The sequence below is a fragment of the Accipiter gentilis genome, chromosome 8, assembly GCF_929443795.1.
Source record: "Accipiter gentilis chromosome 8, bAccGen1.1, whole genome shotgun sequence".
NCBI lineage: Eukaryota > Metazoa > Chordata > Aves > Accipitriformes > Accipitridae > Astur > Astur gentilis.
The window spans coordinates 5,582,832-5,593,644 of record NC_064887.1 but is presented as its reverse complement, the minus strand read 5'-3'; the positions used below and the strand labels follow the sequence as shown (position 1 = coordinate 5,593,644).

Here is a 10,813-nt window from a genome sequence, read left to right as displayed (position 1 = left end):
ACCCACTACCTGGCAGATTCACAAGGTAAACTTTGCAAATGTTAGCACACAGCTTTCTGGAGGCAAGCGGGAAGGAAGCAAAGATCTGTCTAGAAGCAATTTACGCTTTCATTTGTAATGCTCCTTTCAAGGGACGGGAAAAAATGAATATTTCAACAAATGAAACGTACTCGAGTCTTGGCAAGAGGGAAGCAATAAGTAATAAACTGAAGTCGGCTTTCTAGGAATAGAGTGCAAAATCATTTATTTATTTCTGCTTTTCATGTCTTCCAGAGGAAGGCCAGGCACAAGGCATCAGCAGTCATTCTCACGGCTCAGGGAAAGCCTTCATCCCTGCGCGTGCCCTTTGCCGTCTCTCACCGGGGCTCAGGCTCGGGCTCATGCTGCAGGGGAAGACGAGAGCCCCAGCCCTGGCTGGGCTCTTCCATTGAGATTCTCTGCTTCACACATGCAAAGTCTTGAGCCCATGGAAGTAAGACCTGTCAGGGTATCAAATTAAATGTCTCGGTGTTTTCTAGCTGCTACGTTGGGTCATTCTCTCTCTTGAACGGTCCTAACTGGGGCAGAGAACTTACCAAGGGCTGATTCCCATCAGTTCAGCTGGGCTTTCAAAGGCAGATCAGGATCTTCAAAACTGCAGAATTTTTCTTTGGTTGCCTGTTGAGGGAGTCTTCATGTCCTGCCGCTTCTCACTTCAGGTGTGGCTTTTGGATTCCTGAGACACAACAGTCTTTCCCTTCATTACCCTAATTAGTCTTCACCTACAATGAGTGCCTTAGAGGGAGAAAAGCTCACTGAATTTGTGTTTCCCTGTGCAAAATTATGAATATTGTTGCGTTTTCCCACCCTTCCTCTTGCTGGACAAGCCGAGGTTCTTTGAAGAGGCACAGTCTCCCTCTGTGTACAACTACGGCTTTTAGCAGCACCATCTCTCACCCTGGGATAAGTCTCTGAGTCCTCTGATGATACAAAGAATAAGTACATTTTGATTTGCTCATTATGGGAATGATGGATGCTATATATAAAATGAATCATATTCAGTAATACAAAACAAACCTGACAACCTCAGCATCATTACCTGGCCAAGCGCTACACCTCTTAATGTGTCATAGTTACCTTACAAATGACATTATTCTGACTGTGGAACCATGTCTCTGCAAAATAAGCAACTGGCTGCTGCATCTTTCTAGTTCGGCAGCTTGATGATAACAGCTTCACACAGAGAAGCACATTAACTGAATCCTTGTAGGAATCTGCTCTGAATAAAAAGACTGTATTTCAGGTGGCCAGTTTTTTAACCCAAAGTTACTGAACACACAGTCAGTGATTAACTGCCCTCTAGACGTGGAGGACAAACTGTTAGGAAAGATGGCTTAGGCTGTGCAAAGCTTTTGGTTTGCCTTTTTTGCCTTCTTTTTTTGTTTCAGATGACTGCCCCAGACTGAACCTACGTGATACAGCTTGCTCAACCTTTGACACAATTGATTTACCTGTTAATCATTTGTCCATGACAAAAATACTCCACTTACAGAATAGACCTCTCCATATGCGGGACATATACTGGCTGCGAAATGCAGTACACATCCAATATTTCAACAGCAGCAAAAGGCAAGCTAAGATTATAAGGACAGAGCACCCTCTAGATTTAACTGCAAACCATGACATGATCCTGGCATGTGAAGATCTCAAGGCAACCTGCTCCTGTTTGCTGGTTGTCTCTTACTATGCGCATCTTAGAGGCGAACGTGCCTGGTCCTAAATCAGCAGAAAAGAAGTTAGGTTAAAACAGGAGCGAGGACCCAAGAGACAAAATTTCTTACACGTTAACGTACTTTTCAGAGAGAATTGAAAAGCAATATCAGGTTTTCCACATAATTTATAATCTTGTTTAATCAGAGGTAGGTCTAACACATAAAATTTATGACAAGCATAGCTCATTTTCTGCTTCCTTGCAGTTTGGGGCTTAGCGTGTCCATGGATCAGCAGGAACGTCACCTGGTAACAGGGCCTGTGTCCTTTCCCCAGTCTTGTTCCTTCTTCGTTGCTGACTGTAATAGCCGTGGCTGTCTGCTGAGCTGTTTTTAAGTCCCAAAGCACTTAGCACTAACAATGCTGTAAGTCACTGAACATGGGTTTCATTACAGTTGAAAATGAAGCCTCACTAAGTGTCCACCATGAACACCGAGCTTTCAAGTGCAACGCATCCTTTGCAGAGTTCAGAAGACCAACAAGTTCGTAACCCCTTGCTCCCTGTCAATAAAACCTATACAGCTTCACCAAACAAGATTTTTTTTTTTTAATGGCAGTTTCCTATCCAAAGAAAAACAGTGGAACACATCAGAGATGAAAGGCCTTCCCCGGGAAAGGTTAGATTGGAGACAGCAAGCAGCTGTTTATGGTGGTGTTAGCACATTTTTCAAAAAAAGTTTCTTTTTCTTCTTCTCTGAGACAATCTTTTCATTCCCTGCTTCATAACTTGTAATGCTATTCCTTCTGCAGAAGAACACAACTGGCTCATTCAAAGGTAAGAGGAGGCTTGCCCACCAATTTTAATGGTGATGAATGTAAGGTGGCAAATATATGGTAAAATTTACAAGTAAGAAACCCTAAGGAATGTTTTCAGATGTTTACTACAACTGACTCTGTTGCATCACCATTTTTGTTACTAATACAGTTATTTTCTGGTGGTGAGGCTGGTCTCTGAAAGGCCCTGGACATAAAAAACTCACCTTGTTGAGCTTAATTCTCTTTTCTGGCTTTTGAATTACTAAAAATAATGCCTTGTAGTGACTCAGTCCAAATTGGGCACAGGTTCACCTACTCTGAAAGCTCTGATTCCAAGGTCCTGTGAAGATGGTAAGACAGGGGTTGCAGTAATGAGTAGACAAAGAAAGAAAAACCCACCATGCCCCATCCCTTGCCTCCATCTCCTCTCCATTAGACCTCAAGATAACACACACACAAACTCCTTCTCAAACTAGAAACAGCGTTTTTAAAAGAAAAAACAAGACACTCATAATCTGAACATGTCAAGTAGTACAAAATTTACAAAAAACCCGCAACATCTTACAGCATTGTAACTTCAGCTTGTTTCTAATACAACTGGCTTCTGACGCCGAGAGCTTTTCTTAGATCTCTAATAACTATCTGTTAAAGAAGACACAGATGCCACAAAAGGTTTTCACACAGCTAGTACCTGGCAATAATTCTTCATAATCCTTTATTTTCACAAATGTCTGAGGCTGAATGGACATCGATTTGCTGCCCGTTAACCTGGTTTTCTTTTAATCTATTGTGATCTCCTTTCTTCGCTGGTAAGGAGTATTTATAGAAGTGGTGCTGCGGGAGCTATGAAATGGGGTTGAAAAGCCAGCAAATAATATCAGATCTTGAAAGACGTTTTTTTTTAAAAACACATTCTGTATCTGAAAGCCCCTTGAATGAGTAACATTTGAGGCTATTCTTCTTATTGAGATTTTTCAGGTGCTGATAAAACATTTTAGGGGTGATAGATGAGCCACAGGGCAAACACGTCCATTGAGATAAGACTATTTAAAGCTCTAAAAACTAATAGCCTGAGAGTCGTTTCACTAATAGACCTGATATTTCCTGCCTCCAGTAGTATAATTTTAGAAAGAGACAGGCAATGTTACAGGTAATCAGGAAATCGTATCAGGATATCTCCCCATATTCCTCACTGTCATGTTGAAATGTATAATTTAGTTTCCCCACACTTTCAGACAGCAAGTAAAGCAAGAAAAAAATACCCTTTTTCCTTCCCCATGCCAGCCCTCTGCTTTACCTTAGGTATTATTTAAAAAAAAAAAAAAAAAAAAAAAAAAAAGGTTTAATAAGGCTGACCCTAAAAAACAAATCTGTATGAGAAGACCAACTTGTGTAAGACCTCGTCACAAGAGAGTCGACAGAAGTACCCTTACAAGTCATGACTTTTGCAGTAGCAACATCAGACCACAGCCAGGAACAGGGGGTGAATCCCACTGATTTCACACACAGGAGGAGAACCAGAAGCCAGGAGTAGTACATACAGCAGTAAGGACAGTGATAGCAATCGTGTTAGTATAGATGCTTCCGTAGATGATCCAGGCTCACATGTTCACCCAAACCCTCCATCTTCTGGTTGCCATATGGACTTTTACTTTGTTCAGTCACCACTGTGTGCCTTCCATGTTGTCTTAAAGAGACAATTGTAGACAACGGATTCAAAGCTCTGTAGAAAATTGCCAGCAGATATCCCCTTTCATTTCTTTGAAATTATATTCTTCTGATTGAGAACAGTATTTACCAGAAAAGTAATAAATCTGAACCTGACAGGGCAGGAGCTGCTTAGAAGGCAAAGAAAGAAAGAAAGAAGGAAACGGTACATGGAAATATATATCACAACCTAGAAAAAGGAAGAAAGAAGTTAGCTTATCTGCTGCAGCAACTGTCACTGTGTAGTGATTAAAGCACGTAAAACATTGCCTTTAATCCAACATAAGCGAGTTAAAATTGCATGTTCCCAGTCTATACAATCAATTGCTTTCCCAGAAGTCACTGACATGGAAAAGAAAGATCTGTCAGAGTCCTCACTTCTGAAAAACCGCAGGTTGATTCTGCAAACCTTTTGCTAAATAAATTCTCATTACTGCAGGAGATCATGGCCTTAATTAGCATTAGTTAAATCGGGACCATTTCTTCAACTAGTCATGTTTGAGTTGGATACTCTCATATACAATCTAGAGACTCCTAGTACGCTTAAGTTACAGTAACATGAATGTAATATAGTACATTGACACAACACAGTAACAATCGGATTTTTTCCCCCTTCTGAACAATGCCAACACGCAGCCAGGTCCTTCCTCACTGTCACTGGACTAGATCTCAAACCTGCTCATTCTGAATTTTCAAACTGATTCTGCATAGCAACTGTGCAACACGAGCCAATTTTTCTGATTATTCAACAAAAACCAACATCATTGTGGGGGTACCGCATGAATATCTACAAGACTAGATTTGGCCTACATTGTAAAAATGCATTTTAATTTAAAACCATCCTTAGCTGTGCCTTATTTCACTTTAAGTTGACGTTTTGTAGCTCGTTGGAAACCAGAGAGATCACGTTCATCCTTCCAAGGACATCTGAATACAGTTAGCTACATACAAAGTCAAAATGACGTTAACGCTAGCATGTTTTCATCACAACAGAATGACCTTTATTCTCAGGTGGGATCTAAGTATTTCAACAACTTTCACTGACAAAGGCAATGAATGTTTCCTCATGACCTACTGGACATTTCTGGTGGATGAGAAAGGGATGAGACATCAAGAAGAAGAAATACAATAAAATATATGTGCTCACATCCACACTTCTCTCCTCCTGTGTATAGACAGGTACTTCTTACTCTTCAATTTTGATGTTGTATCTTGCATATTTGCATTACTTGCTTGGCAAAGAATGGTACTACTCTTTATCTGTCTTGACTGAGAGATCCAGTACTTGCTACCTCTGAATATCAAACAACGTTATTTTTCATGTGGTATCAAGAGTTGCACACCATGTCAGCCTACCCTACGCATTGCTCCGACCGGTAGAAAGGTCCCACTGAAGTAGAAGGTGGCATCATTAATATGTTTTACTGGATCGAGGCGTTGCTCTCAATTCTGTGTGTATTACGGGAAAGTTTGGGGTTTTTTTACTTTCAAAATTGTCACGTTTAAATGCACATTTTTAATTTAAAATCTTACTTGAAGAGGAAAATGTGAGCAAAATTAATTACAGCTTCTCATGCCACAAAGGTACTCCAGTTTTGGTAGCATTGCATTGCGTGGTCTGTCCCAGAACATGGGATTTTAAAGGAGGCGACTAAAGTATCTACTGGTTTGGGATGCTCATCCTAAAACACCCCAAAAGAGGCCAAAAACGGGGAGGCAGCAATTAAAAACAGTGAATTAAGTATTAGCAAGATAAGCAACACTTAGACAGCTTAAGATTAGGTATTCCCCAAATCGAGGCACTTTTTTTTCTCCTTTCCCATATATTTACACTGTCAAAAATACTGGCCATGACAGACACCAACACTGCACTGTAAGAATGGCAGAATTATCAGAGAAGAGCAAAAGCTACAAAACAAACTTACTGAAATGATGCCTTTTTTAATGTTTTTATTCATAACAGTATTACATGGTGTGTTACAGAAATTAATGGAAAATTTCTAAAAATTTGTTGGGTTTTTTTTTGTTGCTGAATGCATTATACATAGAGTTAAAAATAATGTGTCCGTATATGTTAACAAATGGTCATTATCTGAGGTAAAGTTAAAGTAGGTTTAGAAATGTACTGCAACAGTCATTTTATCTTTCTCATCTTTATTAAAAAAATATGTGTCAGAATGCAGAAATAAAAATGAATGAAAACCACGAAGTAAACATTTTTGCAAAGAAGGTGCCCAGTACGTTATTAGATGAAAGGTTTCATCAGACACTTGGATGACTACGATCTATCAAAATATCTTTTCATGACAGGTAAAGATCAAGAACCTATGGGGGATGATAACAGGATGGCTGGTGGGATTCCCTGGTTTTTAAATTTAAAGTGACGAATTTAGTGCTAGTGAAGGATGAGGGATTAAACAATTGCACAAGCTGGATATTTTAGTTATCTACAATACCGGTACAGTGCAGAGGCCTTCCAGTCCTCTCAACTCAGCATCTCAACCATGACAAGGACAATCTAATCGTATGACAAGACAATTCAGAATTTGTTTTTATTTATGAGCGTTGGTAAAGGTAAGACAAAGGTCCACGGTGATGGTCCAGCTGTCTCTTATGAGACACTAAAATCCCAGCCTCATTCCCTCGGCACCTATTCGTAAATGATCTGCTTCCTACAAATACGATGTCAACGGATCCTCTGAGACATAAATCTCTTCTTTTTCTTTCAACATTTTACCCCGTAACGGGAAATGCACTGACGATACTAAACCTCAAATGTCTATGATGAACCAAAATTGTCTTCGCGGTTCCATATGTAGGACAAAACCCAAAAGAGCCACTGAGGAAGAAAGTAGCACCACTGTGCAAATTAGGAAAATACTCTTAAAGAAATGTCCTCCAGAAATGCTTTTACCTCTGCTTTTAATCCTGAAACACTCAATCCGCCAAGTTTGAATTTATCTTCTCCGGTTAGAAAATTTGATCTTTCTTCTGATGGGAAAATAAGACTTGCTACAAAGCTGTTTGCACATGACTAAGGAAAAAGCGTCAAATGACCGTGAATGGGGATAAAAGTTCTCTTCTCTGCAGGTTCATTAGGTCTATTCACAGCTAATTTTTCATTGACATACATTCTGTAACGCACATTTCTCTAATTTCTCTAATTCAAAATAAAAGACTGGAATCATGTTGCGAGATTTGGTTGTACATATCAACAATTGCCACCCCGGTTATTCTCTCTTCTAAACCATTTTTAGCTTATAACAGAGATGAAAGAAAGTAAAATATTTAGAACTCCAGGCCTATTTTAATCATGACAAAAATGTAAATCCTAATGTGTCAATTTAAAAACAAAATCCGCACAATAACCCTAAAAACTGATTAATCATTTGATTTCTTTAACCTTTTTTCCTTTTTCTATTTTTTTCTTTTTTCCTTTTTTTTTGTTTTTTTCTTCTTTTTTGTTTTTTTTTCTTTTTAGTGTTAAACCACTAAATTCAATATACTGTAACTGCATAGGAACATCAGGAAAACACATTTGACCTGTATAACAATTCTCTGTAGGGCAAAAATATATAGATTCTTTATGAAAATCATGTGCTAAACATATGAACCCAAACACTGCACTTTTGCTTCATAAATGTAAAAAAAGGAAGTTTTAATTTTTTTTTGTTCTGTGTGTAAACAGTTTGATGACTTCTATGCAGAGGTTCAAAGGAATGTCAATGAAATGTGATTTCTTGTAAGTGGAGTATGTCCGTGTGATAACGCTAGATCGTAAAATCATGTGTTCCCATTAATTTCACTAGTCGCTGACAAGCTGACTTGCTTTTGGCAAATGCACTTGAGCTTCAGCCCATTATCGTAAGCATGTGAAAAAACATATGTGATGTGAGAACCACAAATAGGGTTTGCCACACCTCCCAAGCACTGCAACTTGCTACCTTCTCTACTGTGTAATGGCATTAGTAAAAGAATTTTCATAACATTTATATTTACAAAAAAACTGGCAATTTTCATTCGAACTCCTTAAAGCCATTTCCCCTTAAACATTTAAAGAGTTTAACAGTAAGATTTTTTCAAGTTATAAAATAAAAATCCCATTTGATTTTTCTGATGTACAAAAAGTGATAAAGATGAACAATTTGATCACGGAATCAGTTTGTTGTTCCAAAATCCATGCCATCCTTGTCCCATTTGTAAAGTCCGCTTCATCCAAATTCCTAAACCAGAATCATACCAGTATTATTTGGCAAATGATTTTTTTTTTCATCAAAAATGGCACACAGAGAAGAAAACACTTGTCTGCATAGCATTACAGCAGCAAGATATTGAAGAAATAAAAATATTCCTTTTCTGCACTTTGTTTAGAGTTTCCTAGGAAATACTGACTCTTTCATCTTTCCTCAGTGGGACTCGATGTCCTTTCTCTACCCACAACATGAGTATTCAATCAGAAAGCAGCATTTCTTCCTCATGATGCGCTAGAACTTAAAGGTCCATTTGGCAACATTTTCAGTCAGGGTGGATAAACAACCGAGTTTTACTCTGTGGTTTCAAGTTAGGAATCGTTTCTGCAGGAGGCGTTTTGCTGTTAGATCTGTCACTCATACAAAACTACAGAATAAGAAATTAAAAAAAAAAAAAAAAAAAAAAAGACACTGCCAGGATTTTTTGTTGTTGTTTAAATATGTCTACGCAGGAAAAAAACACGACAAAAAAAGTCAGGATCAGCCTGATGTAAATGATGATGAAAAACATGTCACCGTGACATAAAAAGTGCCGACTTGTGCCCAAAAGGCTGTTGAATGATAATGCCACTGCTACATACAGACTCTGCTTTTTGCTCAAAAGAAAAAGAATGTCTAATACTCAATAAATTTCAGATGCTCATTATTTATATGTGGCAGACAGAAGATAACAAATGTTTAAAAGAAGACTGAGAAGTAAGATTTCCTAGTCTGGATACCCATGACTTGTGAGGACAGGGCTGGACTCGTGGTATGATAAGCAGGGAGAGTTTTTATTTTGTGCTGCCATAGGAATCTGCCATTAGTTGCCAAAAAAAATGTCAGGAACACTTGTAGAGCCAGTCCAGGAGGGCAATCATCTCTCCTTGTCAAAATCAATCGGAAAAAAGCATGAGAGCCAAAGGCCTGCCACGTTGTAGGGTTTCATTTGAGTCTTGGAGCACCACAAGCCTGTAACAATGCTATTTCTTAGGTCTGTTGATCTGGGCGTAGAGAGGTTCTGCTTCCTGGGGATAACAAAAATAAAATAAGCGGAGGTGTCTCCAGACAGTTTTTAGAACATTTTTAGAACATCTGGTTGAGAACAGCAATACCTCGTGAGTCAAAACCCAAAGGAAGCGTTTGTTTTCTCTGCTGCCTTGAGTGATCACGGCACCCCGGTTGAATTGTGAAGAAAATGCAACATTATTCAGAAAATGAATGCTTACTATCAATTTCCTCTTCCACTATTAGCCGTGCACCGATCCTCAGGAGGTATTGCTGGGCATAGACATATGAAGAAATGAAATGATATTTATATGACTGGATGTTTTGAAGTTTGCAGGCCAGAAATGTAGCTGGCGTAAAACACTGTTACTCGTACCAGGCTGAGACCCCCCCGCCACCCTCCTCAGCGCAACAGCAGAAGATAGCTGTGGGTTTTACACAACTCACGGAGAAAAACACTTGCAAGCAGAAAGCGCCGCTGAAAGCCGAGCTAATGAAGCTGTGATGGGATTTAAAATAACAATATGAGTCGCCTATGAAGAATGAGGAAAGCTAGCTCTGCGCAGTTTGATTAGGAGTCTGTATAACCATTAGTACAACCATTAAAGCTGGGAGGAAAGCTTGTCAATTTGCTAACAGATATTTTCTTGGGAATTTCCTGGATGTGGGAGGAAAAAAAGCTGCCGTGGTCTTCAGTGTTACTTCATAGCTGAAACCCTGCACTTTCTTAATACTATGTTCATCTTGGCTGCAGTGGGAAGCAAACCATCCATGGACCCTGGAATCCATTCTACTTCATTTCCAGAAACTAATTTATTAAACTAAGAATGACATCTAAAAAAAGAACAAGACAGGCAGAAAGGCTAATTAATGCCATACTGCATTAACTCTCCACAGCTTGATAAATATTCAAATACCATGCCACGACATTGAATTTAACCAAGTTAGAATCGACTCGTGTTACAGCAGCATCAGCAGAAGCTGACTTCGAGCAAAAAAACCTCCGAAGGCTGGCAAATCGCGGGGCGCTGAGGAGCACAGAAATGTCTGGCAGGGGGTGGCATAGGATTTTAATCACTGCTTAGAAAAATGATGCTGCTGATGAGAAAAACAGCCCAAAAGGTGGATCCGTAGGGCTATATTTACTCCGTGCCCAGGGTGCCTGGCCAGTGGTCCAGGCTATGCCTCGTCCCAGCTGACTCTGCATCCCGCGTTGAATGAGGAGCAACACAACAAATCCAAAATGAGACCTGTTTCCTCCATGCCAAGAAAAGTTGTCTCTTATTCCTTGAAATGACTACATTTCTGGAGCTTGCAGAGACTCTGCTTCCCCATCTCCTGCCTACATGAAGCCCTGAGTACAT

At 39.4% G+C, this 10,813-nt stretch overlaps 2 protein-coding genes and 1 long non-coding RNA gene across 15 annotated transcripts in view; 1 reads left to right on the top strand and 2 right to left on the bottom strand.

Moving 5' to 3' along the window:
• PRKAA2 (protein kinase AMP-activated catalytic subunit alpha 2) overlaps positions 1–10,813 on the top strand; it is a 369,728-nt gene that overhangs the window by 101,112 nt on the left and 257,803 nt on the right. The gene's annotated exons all lie outside the window — the stretch shown is intronic.
• On the bottom strand, positions 40–1,244 carry LOC126042394 (uncharacterized). Its single transcript, XR_007507127.1, has 3 exons — positions 1,117–1,244; positions 576–774; positions 40–479 (listed from the first exon to the last, which is right to left on the bottom strand). It is a non-coding gene; the product is annotated as an uncharacterized LOC126042394 (long non-coding RNA).
• The window catches only part of DAB1 (DAB adaptor protein 1), a 471,207-nt gene continuing 466,517 nt past the window's right edge, over positions 6,124–10,813 (bottom strand). For all 12 annotated transcript variants that reach the window (XM_049809443.1, XM_049809440.1, XM_049809451.1 and 9 more), the window contains one exon: positions 6,124–9,469. Coding sequence is in view for 1 of the 12 variants with exons in the window: in XM_049809446.1 (XP_049665403.1) it covers positions 9,425–9,469 (45 nt within the window). In the remaining 11 variants the exon portion in view is untranslated. The remainder of the gene's footprint in view (positions 9,470–10,813) is intronic.